The sequence below is a fragment of the Perognathus longimembris genome, chromosome 1, assembly GCF_023159225.1.
Source record: "Perognathus longimembris pacificus isolate PPM17 chromosome 1, ASM2315922v1, whole genome shotgun sequence".
Classification (NCBI taxonomy): Eukaryota; Metazoa; Chordata; class Mammalia; order Rodentia; family Heteromyidae; genus Perognathus; species Perognathus longimembris.
In genome coordinates, this window is record NC_063161.1 from 45,520,543 (window position 1) to 45,544,464 (window position 23,922).

Genomic DNA, 23,922 nt, shown 5'->3' on the forward strand with positions numbered 1-23,922 from the left:
TTGCCCTTAAATAGGGTTTTGTATTTTCAGTCAAGTTATGATCTCTCCTATTTATTTACTTAGCCAGTCCTGGGGCTTGAACTCAGGGCCTGAATACTGTCCCCTGAGCTTCATTTTGCTAGCACTCTACCACTTGAGCCACAGCTCCATTTCTGGTTTTTCTATGTATGTGGTGCTGAGGAATGAAACCCATGCATGTTGAGTAGGCACTCTACCAGTAAGCCACATTCTCCACCCTTCTTTCCTTCTTAAATAAAACATAGCAGCCAGGCACTGGTGGCGAGTGCTTGTAATCCTACTCAGAAGGCTAAAATTTGAAGACCATAGTTTGAAGCCAGCACAGGCAGGGGCTAGACTTTGTGCCAGGTGCCAGTCCTGGGGATTGAACTGAGGGCCTGGGCACTGTCCCTCGCTTCTTTTTGGTTTTTTTGTTTTGTTTTGTTTTTTTCCAGTCCTGGGCCTTGGACTCATAGCCTGAGCACTGTCCCTGGCTGCTTTTTGCTCAAGGCTAGCACTCTGCCACTTGAGCCACAGCACCACTTGAGGCCATTTTTTGTATATGTGGTGCTGGGGAATTGAACCCAGGGCTTCATGTATAGGAGACAAGCACTCTTGCCACTAGGCCATATCCCCAGCCCCCTTGCTTCTTTTTGCTCAAGGCTAGCACTCTACCTCTTGAGCCACTTATGGCTTTTTCTGTTTTGTGGTGCTGAGAAATCAAACCCAGCCTTCATGCATGCTAGGCAGGCACTCTACCACTAAATCATATTCCCAGCCCCAGGGACAGCACCTAGGGCCTGGATTCAAGCCCCAAGACACACAACACACACACACACACACACACACACACACACACACACACACACACAGCCTGGGGCTGGTGGCTCATGCCCAGTAATAGCTACTGAGGAGGTTGAGCTCTGAGGATCACTGGTTTGAAGCACACACACACACACACACACACACACACACACACACACACACAGCCTGGGGCTGGTGGCTCATGCCCAGTAATAGCTACTGAGGAGGTTGAGCTCTGAGGATCACTGGTTTGAAGCACACACACACACACACACACACACACACACACACACACACACACACAGCCTGGGGCTGGTGGCTCATGCCCAGTAATAGCTACTGAGGAGGTTGAGCTCTGAGGATCACTGGTTTGAAGCACACACACACACACACACACACACACACACACACACACACACACACACAGCCTGGGGCTGGTGGCTCATGCCCAGTAATAGCTACTGAGGAGGTTGAGCTCTGAGGATCACTGGTTTGAAGCCAGACCTGGCAGGAAAGTCCCTGAGACTCTTTATTCCTAATTAACTACCATAAAACTGGAAGTGGAGCTGTGGCTCTGTGGTAATTATTAACCTTGAGCAAAAAAACACCCCAACCAAACAACTCAGGGACAGTGCCCAAAACCCGAGTTCAAACCCTACAACCAACATAGATAGATAGATAGATAGATAGATAGATAGATAGACAGATAGATGTAGTCCTAGAGTTTATCTCTAGAGACTGCTCTAGGATGAAGGCACTTAGCAACTTTCACTAGGGACAAAGGTTGTTTTATCACTCAAATCCTACTACTCACTCTGACCCATATTTTTTGTTATCTGCAATCACTTATAGATGGAACAGAAAAGCAGCTCTGGACACCTAGGAACTGACAGAGAGCGCCATACTTTTGAATTGTTAGGGCTAATATATTGCTCAAAGCTGGCTGGTGAGTTATTGTGCTAGACAAAACAATCTCACAAAACACTAGCATCAGACAAGGTCACTTGGTGACTGGTAAGACAAAGACCCAAAACAAACAACATGACTGGTAGACCCTTGTGGCTGTCATCTATAATCCTAACCACTCAGTAGGCTGATTTTAGAATCATGGTTTAAGGCCAGCTGAACAACATATCTCCAATTAACCAGCAAAAAGCTGCTACTGGCCAGGAGCCAGTGGCGCACGCCTGTAATCTTAGCTACTCAGGAAGCTCAGATCTGAAGATTTGGGTTCAAAGCCAGCCTTGGCAGAAAAGTTCCCATGAGACTCTTATCTCCAATTAACTACTCAAAAAAACTGGAAGTGGCACCGTGGTTCAAAGTGGTAGAGGGCTAGCCTTGAGCAAAAGAGCTCAGAGACAGCACCCAGTCCCCAAGTTCAAGCCCTACAACCAACAAAATAAAAAGCTGCAACTGAAAGGATGACTCAAGTAGTAGAGTGCCAGTTGTGATAAAAAGAAAGGGGGGGAGGGGGACAGGGACTATGGCCTAGTGATAAAGTGTCTCGTATACATGAAGCCCTGGGTTTGATTCCTCAGCACCACATATATAGAAAAAGCCGGAAGTGGTGCTGTGGCTCAAGTGGCAGAGTGCTAGCCTTGAGCAAAAAGAAGCCAGGGACAGTGCTCAGGGCCCCGAGTTCAAGCCCTAAGACTGGCAACAAAAACAAACAAGAAAAAAAGCCAAGGATATGCATAAGGCCCAGAGTTCAAGTTCCAGTACGGCATATAAATAAGCCCAATTTGGCCAGGTTCAAGTATATTGCTGGGGATCATAACTGTACTAATACAAGGCATACTATGTCTACACTTGCCCAAATTCACCTCTGCAGATGGAAACAAGGAAATAAAATTAGGATTTAACTGAGAATTCGTGTTGGTATTTATAATCATTTCTATATCCTCCTAAGCCATCTTTTAATAATCCAGAATTGTGCCAGAAACTGAACACTGAGCTTACCAATGTGTTGTCCTTAAAAATCCATAAGCAATTTTGCCAATTTTGCCTTTAGCACTCCCTGAGAGATAAGGGTCTCTCTGTTTACCAGACTGGGCTCCAACTCAAGGCTCAAGTGGTTCTCTAGCCCCCACCCAGCCTTTTGAGGAGCTGAAACTACAGGGACAGGCTACTGTGCTAGGCATTTTATTTTTAACCCCACTGACCAGCCTTGATCTAGCCCAGCATCTCCAAACCTGATTTGTCAACCTTACCAGAGAGCAAGAGGTAGGTGAAGATACAATGAGGGAAGCACAACACAGAACTACTTGGCATGCCCTCCAGTCCACTGTGCCATTCACTACTCTCTTCAGAGGTTTCCCCTGCATTAGCCAGGAGCTGAGGAGGAACTGAAATTTGGTCCCTGGAGTCCCTGGGGTCCCTGGCCTTAAGTGGATTTAAAACCTCTGGTCCTATGTAGAGAGACAGAGGAAAGAAAGGAAATTAACCCTGAGGCTTGTGTCCTCAGAAGAACTCCCTTATTCCAGTCCCTCCTGAGCCTTTGAAGGCTTAAGGCATTGGTCACTAGAGAAGGCCTGGAGCTGGAGGAGGGACATAACTGCTATCAACAACTCCAGAGAGGCAATGCCACCTGCCCTGCTGTTTGAGTTAAGGGAATTATCTGCTAACTCCATAATATCTCAACCCCATTTCTCAGCACATACACCCTCCTTAGTACCTGCCCCCCTAAATGACCCTAGGAGCCCCGGTTACTAAGGCAACCTGGGAATAGCGCATGCAGACAGAGACCAGAAACAGATGGGACTATTTTTAAACTAGACAAGGTGGCTCCAATGCTTTTACCCCACGAAGTGCCTTCCCCAAGGCTCCATTTGGTCCCTAGCCATCTTTGATGGCATCCATCCAACTTACCCAAGCTATGTGAGGGTAGGGTATTTACCCCATTTTGGCATTAGATCTACTTTATGCTCCCATCTTCCACAAAGGGCACCTAAGAAAGTTTTCACTGCCTCTATTTGTTAAAAATAATTGTTCTTTTATTTCTTTGGAAAGTAGTGGGCCCTGCCCTACAGATATCCAGACCAAGCTAGGTAAATGAATGCTCCCCTAGTCTTTGGGCTGGAGTACTATGGTCCCGGCCTTCCCAGGGGCCCAGGAGCAGTTTCTGTATTATTCAAACCAACTGGGCCACAAATCCTCTGAAGGCTCCTATGAGATCTTCTCTCTGGCCACCCACTTCCCAATCTTTCCTCCATCTCCCTCTGGGTGGGGTACTTTGTCTTCCAAAACCAGTGCTGGAACCTGTGCTGTTCAGAAGAGAGGGCACAACCAGGCATGTCCTCAACTTCCTTGAGGACCAAGGGCAGAGACCCCCAGTTAGTCCTTCCTTCCTTGCTGCTGGCTTCAGTCTGAACTTCTACGCAAACCACCACTTGAGTGAGGCCTGAAGGACAAGAGTACACTCCTAAAAGACAGATGAGAACACACCTGTCCGCCTCCGCCTCCGGAAATGCTCCTCAGAAGCATATTCCTTGGGCTCTTGTCCTAGTTCTTGAGGCCAGTGGGCAAGCGCCCCTTGACCTCAGCCCTGAGAGGCTATACCAGGGGAATGTCCATTAGCCCCATCAGTGCGGCATGGCTGTGATGCGCATGCTCTGGGAAGCAATGGGGTAAGTCACCATGGGAGTGGTGGTGTGGCTCATTGTGATTCCTGCCAAGGGCTGGGCCATCGATACAGCCACAGGAGCCACAGGAGCCACAGATACAGCTACAGGAGCCATGGAGACAGGTGGGGGTGCCATTCCCTGGGCAATTGTTTGAGCCAGAGCAGCTGAGAGTGGCGTGATCTCTGGGTTCAAGTGTGGGGGTGGGGGTGGTGGAGCAGCAGGAGGTGCAGCATTAGTTGGGGGAGCCGCTGGAGCTCCAGCAGGGGCTACCAGTTCTTGCTGGGACACAGGACGAGGCTGTAGAGCCTGGCTGCTGAGCGTAGTGTGCGTCTGGGCAATGCCATGGTTAAAAGTGGCAACAGTGCCCACAGTGGGGGCTAGAGTTTGCTCAGTGGCTGGTGCAGTGGAGCTCAGGGTCATGACCTTGGCTTGATTGCGGAACTGGGCATTTTGTTCCAGGAGTACCTCATTGGTGGCCAACAGGTTGCTGACCTGCTTCTTTAATTCCTCTACGCGCTTCCTGAGCATGGCGTTCTCTTCCTCTAGTAGTCTACATTCTACCCCTCGTGGTGGGGCCAAGCTATATTCGTAGGCCTCAAAGTGAGGGCCGTCAGGAGGGCAGCAGCCACCTCTCCGGCGCTTGGGGCCTGGTTCATGGTCCTCAAAGCCCCTGTCGGGAAGGTCATAGATATCATAAAGATCGTGACGTCGTCCTGGGGGAACTGAGCCTGTTGAGCCCCCACCTCCAGTGCCTCCTCCACCTCGAGCATCAAACTCAAAATCCCGTTGTAAGTGACGGAATTTGCACTTGGCTCCTCTCTGACAATCACCCTTGAGGAAGTCACGGCAGATAGGGACCTCTTCCTTTCCATTTGGCAGGTCAGCTGGGGAAAGGCCCAGGCCAGCTGCTACTTTTTGCCTCAGCCGAGGGGGAAGTTCTCCTGTCTTCTTATAGCCATCCTCATCCTCCTTGGAGCCATGGATGAAACGGCAGTTTGGGCGGCTACACTCCTTGTTCTGGAAGTCATGGCAGAAGATGAATTCATTTTTGCTCACCCCCAAGTTGGATACCTCACTCATATCTGGGTGACGATATCGACAACGTTTGCCTCGCTTGCACACATTCCTCAGGAAGTCTCTGCAGATGGCATCTGAGCTGGCCCCGCCATTGCCTGCTCCTGCCACACTGGCCTCCTCACTGCCAGCGCTCCCAGGGCCGCCTCCGCTGCTTCCAGTGCCATTGGCATAGCTGTCCCGGTCAGGCATCCTGGTCCCCCCTACGTCAGGGTTTTCTTCCTTTTCTTGCCACTCTTGGTGACTGCTGCTAAAAAAAAAAAAAAAGGAGGGGAGGAAAAATGTGTCAAATCAGACTCCACCAGAGATACTTCTGTCTCTCTGACTGTACAGCAGACAGTCCACGGAGCAATGGTTTTGGAGATGGCAAATCTGAGGGACAGGAATTGACTGACTTGGCCAGAAGTCCCGCCCAGGCCCTTGTGCACCTGGTGGTCAGAGTGATTCACACTTGCCTGGCTAAAGGCAGAGGGAGGGAGTTGGGGTGAAGCCACCTCATCTCATGAACAGTGACAGGCCACGGGGGGGGGGGCAGGGAGTATTGGATTTTATCTTCCCTTCTAAGATGACCTTATTAAACTCAAGAAAGTGAAATTAAAACTGTTGTTGGTGTCTGAATAGGCTAGCAGGAGACTGGAATAGTGCCCAAAGGACTGGCTGCTTCACTGTTGGGGCTTGTGGATAGTAGGGGACCAGTAAAATTGTAAGGTCCACCCCAGGAGGGCTCCATGCAGATGCCCCCACCTGGTTAAGTCTCCACCCAGTTACCTGGGTAACTGGCATACCTGGAGGCAGTTACTTCCCCCTTTTCTGAGGTCACATCCTAATCCATCTGGCCATACCTCCCTGCCCCTGCCCTAGATAAGGCAAGGCCAGGCAGGGGTTGCCCCTTCTCTCTGGCCAAGCATCATCTCAGCCACAGGCCAGCAGTTTGGGAATAAACTTTTCTCTCCTGCCTGAATAGTGTGGCATTCTCCTTTATTGGCTACCTATTTTAATAAACCTTACAAAAATATTTCCTTAACTCCTCTTCCATGAAATTATAGGTGAGAGTTCTATATCTACCAGATCTCCAGAACCCAAGAAATCCTGGATGAAGAGACTACTGTTGCCAGCTTGCGGGCTGTTGCTATCCTATCTCATACCATGCTCAACCATGGAAAGTCCACTTCAGGGGAGATGTTCTAAACTAAAATTTCCATTTCGAGCCCCCACCACCTGCCCCAGGACAAAGCCATTTGTGCAAGGTCAAGGTGTGAAGGAACAAGCGACCTTTCCCTACTTTCAACTCCCCTAACCCTTCCATGAGAAGATCCACTGACATCAAATCACATCATTCCTTACTCCATAAACATACTAATTATTTATAGACTCTATAAAAGCTTTTTAAATCTATTTCCCAAGAGAGCTCTGGAATGCCAGTCCACTGCCCTAGTTCTAGCACTCCCCTCTCTGCCCTCACCCCCAATAAGCTGGGAGTCCCAGCTACCACGTGTCTAAGCTCCTATACCTTTCATAGTGCTCAGGCTCCCCCTGCTGTTCAAATAGATTTCATATTGTTTCCCCTTAGGTATAAGTAATCCCTCCTGATTTTGTTGGCCTTGACCTTCCCCACCCAACACTGTTGCCTTAAAATCTCCCTAAAACAATAGACCAGATCAGAGGCCAGAGTCACACAGAATTTGTACCAAAAAGAAAAGAAGGTCTATCTTCTCTAAAAGTAGCTGAAGCCAAGCGCTGGTGGTTCATGCCTATAATCCTAGCTACTGAGGAAGCTGAGATCTGAGGATCACAGTTCAAAGCCTGCCCAGGCAAAAAAGCCTGTGAGACTCATCTCCAATAAACAACTCAGAAAAAACCAGAAGTGGCACTTGGCTCAAGTGGTAGAATGCTAGCCTTGAGCAGAAAGAGGCTCAGGGAGCGGGACAAAGCCCAGAGTTCAAGCCCCAGGACCAGCAAACAAACCAAAAAAGAAAAAACGAAAGTAACCTGAAATAAAAGAGAAAATGGTAACTGTGTGTGTGTGTGTGTGTGTGTGTGTGTGTGTTGGCTCTGGAGCTTGAATTCAGGCCTGAGCCCTGTCCCCGAACTTTCTTTACTCAAGACTAGCATTCAGCCACTTGAGCCGCAGCTCTACTTACAGCTTTTCTTTTGGGTAGTTAACTGGAGATAAGAGTCTCCAGGTTCCTGCCTAGGATGGCTTTGAACTTCGATTCTCAGTTCTCAGCCTCCTAAGTAGTTAGGATTATAGGCATGAGCCACCAAGAGAAGTGATCAAGTGAAGGTGCCATCTACCCTAGCCTGACTCACATTACAAATGCCACCAGAACAGATAACTGGATATACTTCTCCCCACCCAACACTCCCACAATTAATACCTGAGGTAGCTCAGGTGAAGTCCGGGACTCCTGTGGGTCTCCACCTCCACATCACTGCTGGATTCTGAGCAAAAACAAACAAACAGAAACTTGGGTGGGAGAACCGGTGAGAGTGGAGAAGTCTGAGGTGACTGTCATAAATAGGAACGAAGTGTGACAAAATGGAAACTTTACCTGTCAGAGAGAAGTTGCCAAAAAGGAATAATAAGGGATAGAACTGACTCAGACTAATACAGTAGGTGGAGGAAGCTGTACCTCGAGATGAAGGAGGATGCGGGCTAGTACAGGCTAGGGTTGGGAGTTAGGAATGCCGAATGAAGAGCGGCAACTGACAGCTCATGGGATGGCAGATTAGACTTGGGGGGGGCGGTGATTGTGACGCTTCCCAACACCTAGAGTTTGCGAAAAGTCCTAAGAGTTTCCCTGAAGCATGACTTCTGGCTTCTTCTGTACTTGAGGGCAGTGGCCCCGGCACTCGGCCATGGGCCCGGGGAAAAGGACACTGAGGAAGTGAAGCGGCTGCAGGAGGGAGGGCGCCTAGGTGACATCAAGATGAAGGGATGGGAAGGGCCGTGACGTCACGAAGCTGGCGTTTGGTCTCGAAGCGGGGGTCGGTCAGAAAAGGGACCCCGTCTTGGGTTGTGAGGGGAAAGAAAACCCTGGTAGGTTCTTGGGGGGCCTCGTGTGGGCCAGCGGAGCCCAGCCGCTGGGCCAGCCCCGACTCCTCCCCTCCGGGCGCGGCCTCCACCTAAGTCTCCCGCCTCCCTCACCTGCCGCCGCCGCCGTAGTTGCTGCTGCCGCCTGCCGGTCCTCAAGCTTCGACAAAGAGCCGCCCACCCTACCGCTCTTCCGCTTCCTGCGGAAGAGCGACGCTCTAGCCGCCAGACCCGGAACCACACTCTGTGGCACGCCAAGCGGCGCGACTTACCGCAGGAAGTTCCCAACAACCCTTGCGCGTCACCATGGCAACAGGACCCGGCAACGTACGAAACCCCCTCTGGAAAATCACCGAGTAGGCCTCGGGAGAAGTAGGAGCCCCGACGTTTGTCTGGGAACCCTGGAACATACCCTCGGCCGTACACATCGCCCTCAACCCCGGCACACGCCGCCCACAGCGAGCACGCAAGATGCTGCCCGTGTTAACTTTGACTGCACAACCCGCCCCCGGCCCCCTGCCCAGAAGTCGTAAAGAAGACGTAACAGACAAGACGATTTGAAACTTCAGCTGCAACAGCAAAAGAGATGGTTTATTGTACACACGTCACATTCAGCCACAACTATGAACAGAACTAGTCCAGAATGTCACAGGTCCAGGGCACAGGACCGTCAGGGGGTGCTCCATTATTAACAACATGGGTGTCTTTCGGAGATCGTCTTGGCGATGGAAGTTCTAAGATCCACAGGGAAATCGCAGACAGCGGCTTGCAGTCCAGCTCGTATCAGCGTCTGGGCCTGTGGCATTCCTTGTATCTGTTCCTCAGGCCTCGACGTGTGCACAAACTTGCTTACTTGGACCTCTGCCTCATCTTTCTTCTTTTGCGCTTCAGCCTGAAAAATGCACACGGGAATACATGCTGTTTATAAACCAGTTTTTCCTCCCCGGGCATTTAAATAAAATGTGATCCATCACTGGTTCTGCCGAGGCAAAACTGATGATTTTCCCCCAGGGCATTTTTTTTTGGTTTAAGGGTATCCACCAGGGCGGGCAGTCTCAACATACCTGCGCATTCGCTTCTTCCTCCACTAACAACCCGATTATGAGAAGCAGGGGGGGGGAAAAAAGATTTTTATTAACAAAACACAGATGTTCACGACAGGTTTAAAACCTGAGCAGGCTGTTAGCTATATATTAAGGATCGCAGTAGCAATAACGCCGTGGCTTGACATAAAACCCTAAATCCGACCCAAATCCGTTTCTTACACTCGTCTGAACACCCTCTAGAACCTAACCGCCACCTTTCTCTCCTCCCCCGGCCCCAACTATGCTGACCACCGCCGCACTATAGAATCCTGCGACTGAAAAGCACGGCCGTCTTATCCTTGTCCGGTTCTCGCCTCACCAGCTCCCAATCTCCCTGCTAGGAACCGCTCACCTTGGCTCTCATAGCGCAGTGGTTTCTGCCAAAAAAGAGAAGAAAGTTACAGTTAGTTTCCTGCGGAGATGGTGAGTGTAGAGGTCAGATGTTAATGGATTGTAGGCAGAACGCAGAGACAAACACACTCACCCAGGAAGATGGCGCTAAGGCCGAGAGAGAGTCAAGTTCCGCCTACGGCTATTTATTGGCGCACTTCGTGTCGTCACTTCCGCTACTCTTGGCTCTTTTCCCCGCCCCCTTAGGCTGGGACTGCCCACTCAAAGCAAAAATAGTTTTTCAGCTGCTTTCAGAGGGCAAATGAGATTAACTTAATCCTTTAGGAAAGCAAAGCATTTTGAATCGGATTTACCCATACCCTCAACTTTCTAGTTTTATTATGAATATATTACTGGAACGTGAGCACCCTTTTCCTGTATAGGACGGAGAGGTGCAGATCAGGAAAGAGTAAGGGCTTCCGATTTCCTTCTCATTGCTTCTTGGGAGTTGCAGTTTCTTGGCGAAGTCCTCCATTTTCTTATGGATTGGTGTGGGCTCTGCCATGGACTCTACCTTTTCTAAGCTAAATTGCTGTCGATGAAGAAGCAAGATTAGCTAAATTTTAGGGAAAGTATGACATTTGGTATTAAAAGAACTTTTCCACTTTTAGTCAGTTGAGAAACACTGGAAAACATCCTCAGATTTGGCTTACAGGAAGCTTGAATTGAAGGTGAATAAGGATGAATGTGGGCAAATGTAGTTTTATTTGCCCACATGAAAATGGAACAATGAAACTTGCTGAAATTGTTTTAAGAGGGCAGGGAGATAAGGGAGTGATAATCAGGATACATTGTAGTGTGGAAATGTCACAATGAAATTACCCTATAACTAATGTATACTACCACTAATAAAAAAGGCTCGGAGTCCTGTGTTGACCTGTAACCCTAGCACAGCGCAAACTGACACAGGAGGATCCTGAGTTCTAGGTCACTTATGTCCATCAGATTCAAAAATAACTTTTTTAAAATACTGAAACATTTTGTGCCTATTTAGTTCCTTTTCCTGAGATTTCCTTTAATTTGCATTTCACTTCATTGAAAAGGTTTTTTGTGTTTGTTTTTAAATAAGATCATTTAAATAGTTGTAGGGGCTTGGAATATGGCCTAGTGGCAAGAGTGCTTGTCTTGTATACATGAAGCCCTGGTTCGAGTCCCCAGTACCATATATATAGAAAACAGCCAGAAGTGGTGCTGTGGCAGAGTGCTAGCCTTGAGCAAAAAGAAGCCAGGGACAGTGCTCAGGCCCTGAGTCCAAGCCCAGGACTAGCCAAAAAAAATTAAATAAAAATAAATAGTTTAGGATTGTGACCACTGAGTATGACAAAAATTTAAAAGTACCTCTAGCAAAGTTATTTTACAAAGCCACCATGATTGTCAATTGTTCTAAAAGCTCTGAGCTTTAACTATTAGTTCTAACTACCTTCCAGAATTTTAGGTTTGCAGCAAAATTTGAGGTATACTTTCCCATATATTCCCTACTCCATTGTGAAGCCTCATTAACAGCTGTCAGAATAATGTACTATATTTGTTACAACCAACAAATTAAACTGACATGTTATTTTCCATCCAAAGATCATAGCTACACTAGAGTTCAAGCTTTGTATATTCTGTCGTTTGGACAAATATATTAAAGGATGAATATGGATAACACAGGATTTTTTTTTTTTTTTTTTTTTTTTTGCCAGTCCTTGGGGCCTGAACACTGTCCCTGGCTTCTTTTTGCTCAAAGCTAGCACTCTATCACTTGAGGAAGTGACACTTCTGGTTTTTTCTGTTTATGTGGTGCTGAGGAATCAAACCCAGGGCTTCATGGATGCAAGGCGAGCACTCTACTGCTAAGCCATATTCCCAGCCCCAACAGGATTTTTGACTGAATCTTATAATGGGTAAACTGCTTTTGTTCAGAATTTCTAGATGAGCATTGTCTCAAATATTGTAAGACAAAACTAACAGTGAATGTGGTAGCTCACACCTGTGATCCGAGCTACTGAGGATGAGATCTCAGTGTCATGATTCAAAGCCACCCCCAGGGGGCTGCGGATATGGCCTAGTGGCAAGAGTGCTTGCCTCGTATACAGGAGGCCCTGGGTTCGATTCCTCAGCACCACATATACAGAAAATGGCCAGAAGTGGCGCTGTGGCTCAAGTGGCAGAGTGCTAGCCTTGAGCAAAAAAGAAGCCATGGACAGTGCTCAGGCCCTGAGTTCACGGCCTAGGACTGGCCAAAAAAAAAAAAACAATCAAAGCCACCCCCAGGAAGAGACATCTCCAATTAACCACCAGAAAACTGGAAGTGGCACTGTGGCTCAAGTGGCACTAGCCTTGAGCTGAAGAGCTCAAGGAGAGTGCCCAGACCCAGAGTTCAAGCTCCACGACTGACAAAAATAAAAAAAACACCCTAATTAACCAACTACCAAACATCACATATTGGCCTTAAAAGTTAGCATGTCTTGGCTTCTTCCTAAAACAGGGTAAACACTTGCAGTGTTCTTACAGTATACACCATGTCCCTAGTTCTGAACCAGTATCTGTATCTCAGATCACATATTTTCTTGTGCCCGCAGTGGGGTTTGAACTCTGCTTTGTGCCTGCAGTGGGGTTTGAACTCTGCTCTACCATTTGAACCCAACCTCCACTCCGGGATTTTTTTTATTAAGTGGACTTGTCTTACAGACTTTTCTACCAAGACTGGATTTGAAATGTGATCCCCAGATTTCAGCTTCCTGAGTAGTAAGGATTCCAGCAATGAAGCACCAGTGCTCACTCATCTCATGCATTGTTTATCTTCAGAGAACCCAGGATTTATGCCACTCACCCCCAACATCCCCTGCCAACCCAAGATAGCCCTTGTTTAGGTACAGTGCTGTAGAATAACTCTCAACTGGTTATTACTTGCTCAACTAACACTCCCCACCCTACCAGATAACAGCTACAGACAAAGGCAATTATGAGCAAATCCAAATTTATTTTAATGTCATCTTAAAAACCTTCTAAGTTAGTGGGAGCCCTAGTTTCCTGGGTCAGCATGCCAGAGGTATTGAAGTTTGCCAGCTCTAAACCCCCCTAGCAACCCATCCAATCCTAAGTCCACAGTTTCAGAAGGCCAAGAGTTGTCTCTTCAGCGTACTCCTCTGGTTTCTGGGTTTCTTTCAAGGGAGAGAGGTCAAAATAGTTCAAACAGGGTCGGAACCACAGTTTTGAACTTCCAGCTTAGGTTGTGTAAAAGGAAGCAAGGGAAGCCCCACTGACAGGAGTAAAGGAGGAACTGGATTACTTCTTTACGCTTTGTGAAAATTAGGGGTGCGTGCGTGGAGGGGAGATCTTGCAGAACAAAAATGATTTAAAAAACATTCAAATGGGGATCCACTTGATAGATGACAATCTCTTCATAAAAGGGAAACTTCAGTTCCTAAGAAAAGTAAGGCCCACATGGATGGTGTAGATTAGAAGCATCTGCCACAAGTGACAGTAATCTGAAGAACACGTCCTCTTTAGTAATTTTAAGGGCAGACAAAATGCTTGGGGAAAGTGGGAAATAAGAGGGGGTAAAAAGCCCCAATAGATGAGCAAATGCTGACATCAAACTGGTATAAAAAAAACTTTCAGCTGAAGTTTTAGTGGTGGTGGCTAATTTAGCCTCCTCCCTGTTCTGCTGTAGGGCCACACACCTTGACCAAGCAGAGTAGTAGAAAAGGCTAGAAAGAGGTCTTGAAGACGATGGATTTTGACTCCTGATTTTATTATTCCATTTCTTTTTTTTTTTTTTTTCTATTTAAAGTAGTCTTCAGTGTTGGGAAGCCTGGCTTCCCAAGAGCAGTCAGTTGGAGCTGGTTGTTGTTGGAAGGGCTGGGTGGGGGGTACTGGGATGGGGACAGGGAGACCCTGCTCTGTTGGCGGCCTTGGTGGAGAAGACGAACTGCACTTCAGAGCCTGGGGTGTGGTGGGAAGGGGATGAGGCAGGAGCAGCAAGCTGGGGATAGGGGACCCACCTCAGTCCCCAGCTTCATTCTCTTCTAACGTTTCCCCACTGGTAGCATTCTCTACAGTCTTAGAGGCCTGTATTTTGGAGAAAAGGAGACTTGTCAGTTTCAATCTAATGGGGGGAACAAGTATCTCCACTCACTGGCAGAAGGGGAACAGCATATCCCAATACTGCCCAGGAAGGTAGAATCAAGAGTGATATGGTTGATGCCCTGATAAAAGAGGATGATCAAAACGTACCTTCTTTTTCTTCTTTTTCTGGGTTTTCCGACTTGCAGAACTCTGGAGAAGGGCCTGCAAACAGAGGGAAGAAGGAATGTAGAAGAAATTCCTAGTGTTAATCAACACTGCAGTTCTTAAGACACTCACTCCTGGACAGGTGTCATCTGCTCACCACTTTCCAGTTCACACTGACCTTTAGCTCTGCATCCTGGACCTCCAGCTCAGACTTGTAGAGGTCAGGCTCAAAGGGACCACTGGTTATCCGCATAGGGCCATTGGGCATGAGTAGAACTGTGAATTTAAACTGGGCAACAAATTCACCTACAGGAAATTGAAGATGTATTTTGGTCAAAGGTCCCTTTGTCTATACTTAGCTCTTTTCTGAAGTTACAAGGAGTAGGGCACCATTAAATTAGAAACTAAAGCAAAACCATTGTCAGAACTTACCTTCCTTCTCATAGAGAACATTAAATGGTTGTAACAGCTCATGTTTGGCACATTCTACCACACCCATGCGAGCCTTCTTCTCATCTTCAAATGCTCTGGGGAAGAGGAAGATAGAATTTAGAAGTATCCTCAACTCCTCAAGTCTATTTGGTTACTTCTGCTTTTTGACACAGGGTCTCACTGTGTAGCCTGGGCTGGCATCAAATTCTCAATCCTCGGGCTGGGGATATAGCCTAGTGGCAAGAGTGCCTGCCTCGGATACACGAGGCCCTAGGTTCGATTCCCCAGCACCACATATACAGAAAACGGCCAGAAGCGGCGCTGTGGCTCAAGTGGCAGAGTGCTAGCCTTGAGCGGGAAGAAGCCAGGGACAGTGCTCAGGCCCTGAGTCCAAGGCCCAGGACTGGCCAAAAAAAAAAAAAAAAAAAAAAAAAAAATCTCAATCCTTCTATCTCAGCCTCCCAAATGCTGAACTGCAGATGTAATCACCAGGCCCAACCTGGTTGAGTCCTACCATTGTACTACTTTTGTAGCAATTCTCATAGGCTAGGCAAGTACTCTACTACTCCCGTATATCCCCTGTCTAATTTTGCTTGTGGGTCTGAGGTTTGAACTCACAGCCATGTGTTTGTTAGGCAGGTGTTCTACACCTTAACCACCTATTTTTGCTTGCTCCTGTTTTAAAATAATTCCTACCCTTGGACAGATAATATGCTTAGGGTTACTCTTTTAAATTACCTTCCATGAGAAGGAGATCAGGAGAGGGTGCGAAGAGAGCACCTGCATTCATGCACGAGCTACAAGTCTGGGCAGGAAGGAAGGAAGAGAGGGATGGGGGAGGGAAAAGCATTCCAGGGTACATTGAGTCAGAATGGTCCCAAGTGCTGCTGTTGCTAAGCACAGTACCTTAAAGTAAACGGCATGGCATCGAAACGCCTTTCCACCTCACTGAAAAAGGCACGTGAAGTTTTCATTTTCAGGCCATATTGTTTAGAGGGATCTCGTTTGTAAATGGTGGTTCTCTGTCCTGCATCCTTGGCCTACAAAATTGTTAGGTTACATGTTGTCTGGTTTAACACTGCCCCCGCCACAGTCATGGCTCTTGCTGGGACTCTCCTCACCTTGCCCTCTCCCGAGCTGACGAGAACATCTACAGCATATACTTCGTGGACCTCAAACTCAGCCTTTTCATGGTCTTTCCTAAGAGTGACAGAAAAGGAACCACTAAGAGTCATGTAAGGTGTTGAGAGCAGAAGGTGGACATAATTAAGGAGTACATAAATAGTTGGTGACTAGTCTGGTAAGGCAAAGAATGGGGTTAGCACCTACTTTTGCTGGTCTGTGGGATTCTGAATAATAGTCTTCTCTCCGTCAATCACATGCTGCTTTAATTGATGTGACAGCATACCTATAGACAGGAAAAGGCTATGGTGCCAGCTCTCCCGAGTTCAAAAAGTTTCCAAGCCACCACCCAAGAATCTTGATGGTGGGGCTGGGGATATGTCCTAGTGGCAAGAGAGCTTGCCTCGTATACATGAGGCCCTGGGTTCAATTCCCCAGCACCACATATACAGAAAACGGCCAGAAGTGGCGCTGTGGCTCAAGTGGCAGAGTGCTAGCCTTGAGCAAAAAGGAAGCCAGGGACAGTGCTCAGGCCCTGAGTCCAGGCCCAGGACTGGCAAAAAAAAAAAAAAAATCTTGATTGTTTAGAAAGAAACAGAGCATTACAGTTTCTGACATAGAATGAGGGCCAAGGTGATGCTTGAAGGAACAAAAGCCTTTATTCTGTAAAATCACTCATTCTTAGAACCCTCATCCCTGTTATCTGATTATCTCACCTTCTATTGGCGTGCAATTAAATGAGTGGGCAACTTTATTCCAGGCTTCTGTCACTTGTGTGTTCTAGAAGTATAAGATCAAATAAAAGGTGAAGATATACTGAACTAATAAATTCTCTAAGATTAAAAGAACCCAGAGTTCTAACATCTTTCACAATGTGCCATGACCCTTATTTGCTAGATTTTCATTCCAGACTCATTTCTGCAAGTGAAAAAATACCTTACGGCTGTGCCTTACTTTTTTTTTTTTTTTTGGCCAGTCCTGGGCCTTGGACTCAGGGCCTGAGCACTGTCCCTGGCTTCCTTTTTGCTCAAGGCTAGCACTCTGCCACTTGAGCCACAGCGCCACTTCTGGCCGTTTTCTGTATATGTGGTGCTGGGGAATCGAACCCAGGGCCTCATGTATATGAGGCAAGCTCTCTCACCACTAGGCCATATCCCCAGCCCACATTTTTTACATTTCTTAACACCTGTATTCTCTAATATGTAGTATTTATTTTTTTACACCAAGCGCACTACCTTGTAAGGGGACGGCAACCCCATTTTTCCTCTGTAAATATTCACTAAAACAAACATAAAACTTCTTTCAAACATGATCTGAGGGGCTGGGAATATGGCCTAGTGGCAAGAGTGATTGCCTCATATACATGAGGCCCTGGGTTTGATTCCTCAGCACCACATATACAGAAAATGGCCAGAAGTGGCGCTGTGGCTCAAGAGGCAGAGTGCTAGCCTTGAGCAAAAAAAAGAAGCCAGGGACAGTGCTCAGGCCCTGAGTTCACGGCCTAGGACTGGCCAAAAAAAAAAAAAAGTTCCTCAAACATGATCTGATTGTCACCTAAGCTAGTAATGCAGGCACACCCACACAACATGGCAAAAAAACCCAAAAACCCAATGAATAATTATGAATAATTATCCATGGCTAGTATTTACTGAATATTTATGTACCAGGAACTATAATTTAACATATTACATGGATTATCTTATTGTTACAACTGTGAGAATAAGGCACAATTTCATTTTTGCCATTTCACAAATGAGCTCAATATTACTTTTAATCAGTAAGTGATACAAACCCTGTTTGATTACATAGTTATTTTTGAGCTATTATACAAAATATAAATAGAAAAAATAAAAAGTGTCCAAAAACAGCATTGCTGTTTTCCACTGATAGGGCTTTAGAATATATCTAATTTAAGAATCATTACAAGAAAACTAAGACAGAAGTTTAAGCAAAAACTACAATTAAGTAATTGTGAAGATGAAGTACAAATCGAATAAAAGTGTGAGGAACAAGAAAAAAAGTGATGAATAAGAGCAATGAAAAGAGAAATTTTGACAAGTGAATGCATCTCTGCTAATTTAAGCATTACAGAAAGAGTTTTCCACTAATATTTAATATGTTCAACCCCATTAGTTCGTGAGAACTCCACCAGGTCTGGATTTCCAAACACTGTGTTGCAACATACAAAAAATTTTGGCCTCGCTTTGGCATGAACTTATTGTCCTGTTTATTTCTGGTACTCAAGTTTGAACACAGGGCCTTGCACTTCCTAGGAAAGTATCTACCACTGAACCATGCTCCTAATAACCCTTTTTCTAATCTGTGGTAGAGTACAAGCCTTGAGCACAAAAGCTTAGGGCCATTGTTCAAGCCTGAGTTCGAGCTCAAGCCCTGAGACCAGTACAAAACAAACAAAACAAACAAAAACACAGAAAAAAAGCATACATATAGAAAAAGGATCTGCAGAGGCTCCATAGGGAAGGGACCACATATCTTTTTCCTAGAACTATCTATGGTAGATACTCACAATTAATTGCTACTTAATAGCAAATTCATTTCTGCCTATTCTCTTCAAGTTACCACATTTAAGATGCTTGTTTAGGAGGACCAAGACAATGATAGTTCCATACAGAGCAGTCAGATGCTTAATGCATTTTTGGCTTATGATTTGGAGCTGGAAGGAACATCTTACCTGGTTTCCAGGCTTGACCAGGCGTAGGGCAGCTTCAGCACAAAGGTGAGCTGCCTTAATGACATCTGCTTTCCGCCCTGTTACTTGGGTCCCCTGTAGATAAGGAAATGTAATCAGTGTCTTCCTGAAAACCTTACTAACTTGGCCATTTTTGGCTAATATTTGTGTGGAATGGAATTGATTGGAAGACCACCAATGAACATGAAAAACCTTTCTCCCATTTCTTTAGAGAGTTTCAGTTTGGGCAGTGATATTCAGGATGGGGTTAAGAGGCAGGCGTTTCCCTCATCAAGGCAGAACAGCTCAAAAGCAGGCCACCTACCTGAGCTACACCAACCACAAAAGTATGAGCCACGTTAGCAATGAAGCCATCCACATGGACCCCAAGGTCACTGAAAGGCAAAAGCAAAATACTCTATTAGGAACTGGCACTATGTAAGTGCTTAGGAAAAAGACAAATGCTCTAGAACGGCTTAACCTTACATTTTTACCAAGTCACCTTCCTTCAGAATATAGTCCTGGTCACTCTTCAAAGGGGAGAAGTGACATACACAGTTATTTACCGAAATGCTGGTAGGAAAGGCAATACCTGTAAAAAGAATCATCAGCCTTACTGCCTTGCTGTCTCTCAGGAACCCTGTTGCCCTTTAGAAAAAGTGGAAGGGTTTTTTTGTTTTTCCAGGGACTTAAGCACACTCAGTTTGGATTGGGTAGGACACTGTATCCTACTTGCCACTCCAAATATCTCAACCAGAGCTGGGATGGGGGTTACAGAATTACAAAAAAAGGGGAGAGGGGAATAAACAGAGGACCAAATGAGGGCCAAACTTGGGATATTAACAAGGAATTTATTTTATTTTTACCTTTTTTCATTTCCTTTTCTTTCTTGAAGATTTTCCCTGTCTCTTCCATAATCATGGCATCACCTTTCTCACACAAGCTCAGTACTGACACACCTGAGCTGGAGGCTTCCACCAAAGACCGAAGTACGCCTAGGGACAGAATCCCATCATATCAGCCTGGTATATACTTACATTTATTGTCTAGTTATCACCCAACTGATACCTGGAAGTTGGATTTAATACTCCCTAGTGTCATTGTTCTAGGACTGGAAAAAAGTGGGAGAAGCTGGCCTCTTAGAATGCTTCTACCCATAATCTCTTAATTTCTACTTTTCTTTCTTAAAATAAAGGTCAACAATCAGGGCTGGGAATGTGGCTTAGTGGTAGAGTGCTTGCCTAGAATGCTCGAAGCACAGCGTTTGATTCTTTAGTATCACATAAACAGAAAAGGCTGGAAGTGGTGCTGTGGCTCAAGTGGCAGAGTGCTAGCCTTGAGCAAAAGAAGCCCAGGGACAGGACTCAGGTCCTGAGTTCAAGCCCCAGGACTGGCCAAAAAAAAAAGTCAATACTCCCTTCACTCTTTATTTTGTGATAACTGGATATATATCTTTTCTCATTAGGCAAGGCCTCTGACTTCCCAGAGATGTTATCTTCAGCATAATAATGATAGAACTATGAACTCTTAATGATTTCCAAAGCACCATATATATATGTATGTATGTGTATATATATATATATATGCAAAGCAAAGAAGAAATTTATAGGCGTTAGGGACAACAGAAAAATAGAGCTGCTGACTCGAAGTTGATGCATTGTTAAATGTTAACTTCTTCCCTCTCAGACACTCTAATTAGATATTATTAGTAGTCTCAATTTACATGGTCTTATTTCCCTTAACAAGTATATAAGGCAAAGGTCCCTGGGACTGGGGGGGGGGGGGGTAATGGCTCACAACTTTCAGTATATCTCAATGAAGTACTTAACACCATTTTTTTTGGGGGGGGGGGCAGTCCGGGGTTTGGAACTCCAGGCCAGAGAGCCCTGTCCCTGGCTTCTTTTTGCTCAAGGCTAGCACTCTACCACTTAAGCCATAGCACCACTTCTGGCTTTTTCTATATATGTGGTGCTGGGGAATCAACCCCAGGGCTTCATGTATGCAAGGCAAGCACTCTATCACTAGGCCATATTCCCAATCCCCTTAACACTATTTTCAAAACTAGCATCTCAGACCACATGTGCCTAAAATTACAAATCACATGGAAGAATGGGAACATTTTTTTCTTCTGATTTAAACCATTCAACACTAAATACAAATATTTACTAAAAATATGTCTACTACTGTAATAACCTGAGGGGCAGAAGCCCCTCCCCAGGGCCTCAGTGGATTATTCTCTCTCTGGGAATACAATACTACAAATGTTACAAAGATTTTTCTGCTTAATCCCTCCCCGTGATCCATTCTGATGTTCACGTTTGGGTTTTAAAGATGTTTTGATGATTCGCTGGAAGCCAGAAAAACCCGGGTTCAAAACCAATGGCATCTCAAAGGTCTTCTCCCAACTATTTCACTATCAAGACCCCTTTTAAAGCCCCAAAGACAATCTGCTTAAGTAGACGTTAAAATAGAAACATGAATTAGGAGAAAATAGAACGTGAGACCGAGTTGTCTGGAACGGCAGGCAACTCCTGAAAAAGTCAGGGCACAGCTGGAATAAGGATAGCTGTGACAATGCCAAAATCAGCCCCCATTTTTTTAGCACTAGAACGAGAGCAGGACTTCAAAACTCCGTCAAGTCCTAAGGTTAAATAGTAAGGTTAACTTAAGGCATCAGATGGCCTTAAGTTAGCCTTCCTAAAACTATCAACACTTCCCTGGAGCGGTGATAGTCATAAATAACTTCCTGAAATGCTAGGTTATCTCCCAGAGTGGATGTCCAACGGTCCCCCTAAGTTAACCCTAAGGGAAAAGGGAGCCCCCACCAGGGTAAGAGTGGCAATAAAGGAAAGATTCTAGCAAAGCACGTGGTGGGCAAGCTGGTGTCAGGCACTGTAGCAGAGGAAGAGGGAAGCCAGCCATAGGCACTGGGGCCTGGCAACACGTGCCCGCTCGGCTCCTGACGGCCAGGAGCCGTCACAAAACCGAGGGGCGCCTCTGTTGCCCCCAACTGGTCTCTTCTTTTTTTGAGGCTGGTTTCGTCTCTGCCAGAATCAGAGAAGCAGAGATCCGGACTAAAGGGCGAGGGTCAGAAGACGCACCTTGCCTCCTTACCAACGGCCTACAGTCGGAGCCTACTGGGGACCCCTCTTTTGCGCTCCGACGGGGCGCTGGCCCGCACCTCCATACACTCCAGCCCAGGCCTGGCTGCTCAGTCCCCTCCGCGACAGCGCGTCTTCCCACCACGCCGCCCGGGCGGACCGGTGCGCGCCCCTCGGTGGCTCACTCCGCAACACCCCGCCGCTCCAGCCCTTCCGGGGACAGCCCGACACCTTCTCCCTCTTAGCCTCGACTCCCGGATCCCTGAGGCCGCACTCACGGTTGGCGATGTCGCCCCCCATCTTATACTTGGTCACGACCAGGTCCTCGGCGATAGTTTGCTCCTGCTGCTCGTCCTCGCCCGACATCTTCCTACCACCACCACTGTAGCCTCACTTCCCCTGAGCCGTCGCCTCTGTCCCCCTTCCCAGCCGAAGACTGTGGCCAGAACCACCGCGATCAGCGAGGCGAGCGCAAGCAATAGCGCGAGGTAGCAAGGGAGCTGGCGGACGGACGGGCGGGCAGGCGGAGAGAGCTAGAAGCTGCGAGCGCGCGGGCTGAGCGCAGAGCACCGTGGGACACCGAGTCCTGCCTTCCGCCAGCTCTCAGCCTCCTTCCGGCGCGTTGGAACTACAACTCCCAGGGTGCCCCTCGCGCTCCTCGGCCAGGCCCTTGGGCCTTGCCCTCCTCGGGCCTCGCACGCTGGAATCGCCGGGCACGCTGGGAAGGGTCAGGCTCCGGCGGAAAGACGGAGCCGTTGGGAAGCGTGAGGGGAAAGCGTGGTCTCCCCGCGAAAGACCACCTTCCCGAGAACGCGGAGCCCGAGCCCGTAACCGAGAGGGGCGGGCTGACGGAAGAGGGGCGGAGCTACTCGGGGAAATGAGTTTAGAGGTGGCGGCGTCCTGTGCGCACTGTCTGTACCTAGGGTGTGGAACCTGGGTGCGCCCTCCTGGTTCTCCAGGTGAGCTGGTGCAACCGGCCCGGCCGGTCCTGTCGTCCTTCAGTGCTGGCAAAACCCAGAGGAGCTGAGCGGGTCAGGAGGACTAAGTGTGAGGGCCGAACCGGCGCCGGTGGCTCCCGCCTGTAATTCTATCTACTCGGGCAGCTGAGATCTGAGGATCGTGGTTCTAAAGCCACCCGGAGTAGGAAAGTCCGTGAGACTCCGATCTCCAACTAACCACCAGAAAATCATGAGTGCCGCTGTGGCTCAAGTGGTGGAGGGCTAGCCTAGAGCTGAAGAGCTCAGCCCCATGGGGGCTAGGAATATGACCTAGTGGTAGAGTACTTGTCCTCGTATACATGAAGCCTGGGTTCGATTCCCCAGCACCACATATATGGAAAAAGCCAGAAGTGGTGCTATGGCTCAAGTGGTAGCAGGACTAGCCTTGAGCTGAAGAGCTCAGGCCCAGAGCTCAAGCAGACAAAAGAAAAAAGCTGGGGAGGGGGACAGGCAGGGGCAGGGACAGGGACTAGCCAGAGCTAGAAGTTATTGTAAAGGCCCGACTCCCACCCACTAAAGCAAGATGTCACCGTTGTTGTGACGATAGGTTTTGTGTTGGTTTGAGTCTTGAACTCAGAACCTGGGAGCTGTCTCTGAGCTTTTGTACTCAAGGCGGGGTCTCTACTCACTTGAGCCACAGGTTATGGCTTTTTGGTGCTTAATTGGAGCTCAGAGCCTCACTTTCTCTGACCAGATTGTCTTTAAACCACGATCTTCAGATCTTAGTCTCCTGGGATTACAAGTGTGATTCACCCATAGCCCAGCCCCAAACAATAGGTTTTAGATTTGGTCCTTCTCTTAAGAGCATGAGTTCTGATGTATTTCAAGGTTTCTACCCATGAAAGAGGAAGCATCTATAGGACTTTTGCTTTCTTGCCGCAGGGGACAGGGGACCTGAACTCAGGGCCACACTCTCACTTCCAGTTTTTTGCTAACTAGAGATAAGAATCTCAGGGACTTTCCTCCCCAAGCTGGCTTTGAACCATGATTCTCAGATCTCAGCCTCCTGACTAGGATTACTAGCTAGGAATGAGCCACAGGTACTTGGTTATTCACTGTTTTCATTTGACAAGACAGCTGAAAAAAAAACAAAACTTTGGCATATTTATTCAGACATGTATATATAAAAAACAAAAACATCAATGATACAATAGACATTTCCCCCAGTTCCCATACAAGAGATGGAGGTCTGAAGAGGATGAATCTTCTTCCTGTTCCACCTGGAGGCTTCTCATTACTGGATGGGAATGGAGGGTCTTGAGGACCTTTGTGAATCAACTTGGAATGAGTGATCATTTGCAGCACATTTGGCTATGGTTTATACAAAGGTGTCCAGTTATTTTCCTTTTTGACCC

The 23,922-nt window shown here is 47.2% G+C and overlaps 2 protein-coding genes and 1 long non-coding RNA gene across 6 annotated transcripts; all 3 read right to left on the reverse strand.

Annotated features, from left to right (window-relative positions):
- Positions 1 to 2,801: 2,801 nt before the first annotated feature.
- Zc3h10 (zinc finger CCCH-type containing 10) lies at positions 2,802 to 8,709 on the reverse strand. Of its 3 annotated transcripts, none has more exons than XM_048362074.1 (3): positions 8,647 to 8,709; positions 7,877 to 7,940; positions 2,807 to 5,745 (listed from the first exon to the last, which is right to left on the reverse strand). In XM_048362074.1, the coding sequence occupies exon 3, from the start codon at positions 5,688 to 5,690 to the stop codon at positions 4,383 to 4,385; it is 1,308 nt and encodes a 435-aa protein (XP_048218031.1). In that variant the 5' UTR covers positions 5,691 to 5,745; positions 7,877 to 7,940; positions 8,647 to 8,709; the 3' UTR covers positions 2,807 to 4,382. The 3 variants fall into 3 exon arrangements, with proteins under 3 accessions (XP_048218047.1, XP_048218031.1, XP_048218039.1); XM_048362082.1 differs by lacking the exon at positions 8,647 to 8,709 and adding an exon at positions 8,051 to 8,099; XM_048362090.1 differs by lacking the exons at positions 7,877 to 7,940; positions 8,647 to 8,709 and having other exon boundaries at positions 2,802 to 5,441; positions 5,534 to 5,668.
- A 393-nt stretch (positions 8,710 to 9,102) lies between these two features.
- Positions 9,103 to 10,193, reverse strand: LOC125354385. The gene is made up of 4 exons (XR_007211486.1): positions 10,102 to 10,193; positions 9,970 to 9,994; positions 9,597 to 9,619; positions 9,103 to 9,424 (listed from the first exon to the last, which is right to left on the reverse strand). It is a non-coding gene; the product is annotated as an uncharacterized LOC125354385 (long non-coding RNA).
- Positions 10,194 to 12,952: 2,759 nt separating this feature from the next.
- On the reverse strand, positions 12,953 to 22,136 carry Pa2g4 (proliferation-associated 2G4). Of its 2 annotated transcripts, XM_048362108.1 has the most exons (14): positions 21,848 to 22,136; positions 19,335 to 19,463; positions 18,955 to 19,060; positions 18,794 to 18,863; positions 18,472 to 18,564; positions 16,496 to 16,559; positions 15,987 to 16,065; positions 15,779 to 15,857; positions 15,564 to 15,697; positions 14,658 to 14,752; positions 14,404 to 14,531; positions 14,229 to 14,282; positions 13,997 to 14,063; positions 12,953 to 13,416 (listed from the first exon to the last, which is right to left on the reverse strand). In XM_048362108.1, exons 1-13 carry the CDS (start codon positions 21,933 to 21,935, stop codon positions 13,998 to 14,000), a joined length of 1,185 nt encoding a protein of 394 aa, XP_048218065.1. In that variant the 5' UTR covers positions 21,936 to 22,136; the 3' UTR covers positions 12,953 to 13,416; position 13,997. The 2 variants fall into 2 exon arrangements, with proteins under 2 accessions (XP_048218065.1, XP_048218060.1); XM_048362103.1 differs by lacking the exon at positions 12,953 to 13,416 and having other exon boundaries at positions 13,728 to 14,063.
- Between the last annotated feature and the right edge of the window lie 1,786 nt (positions 22,137 to 23,922).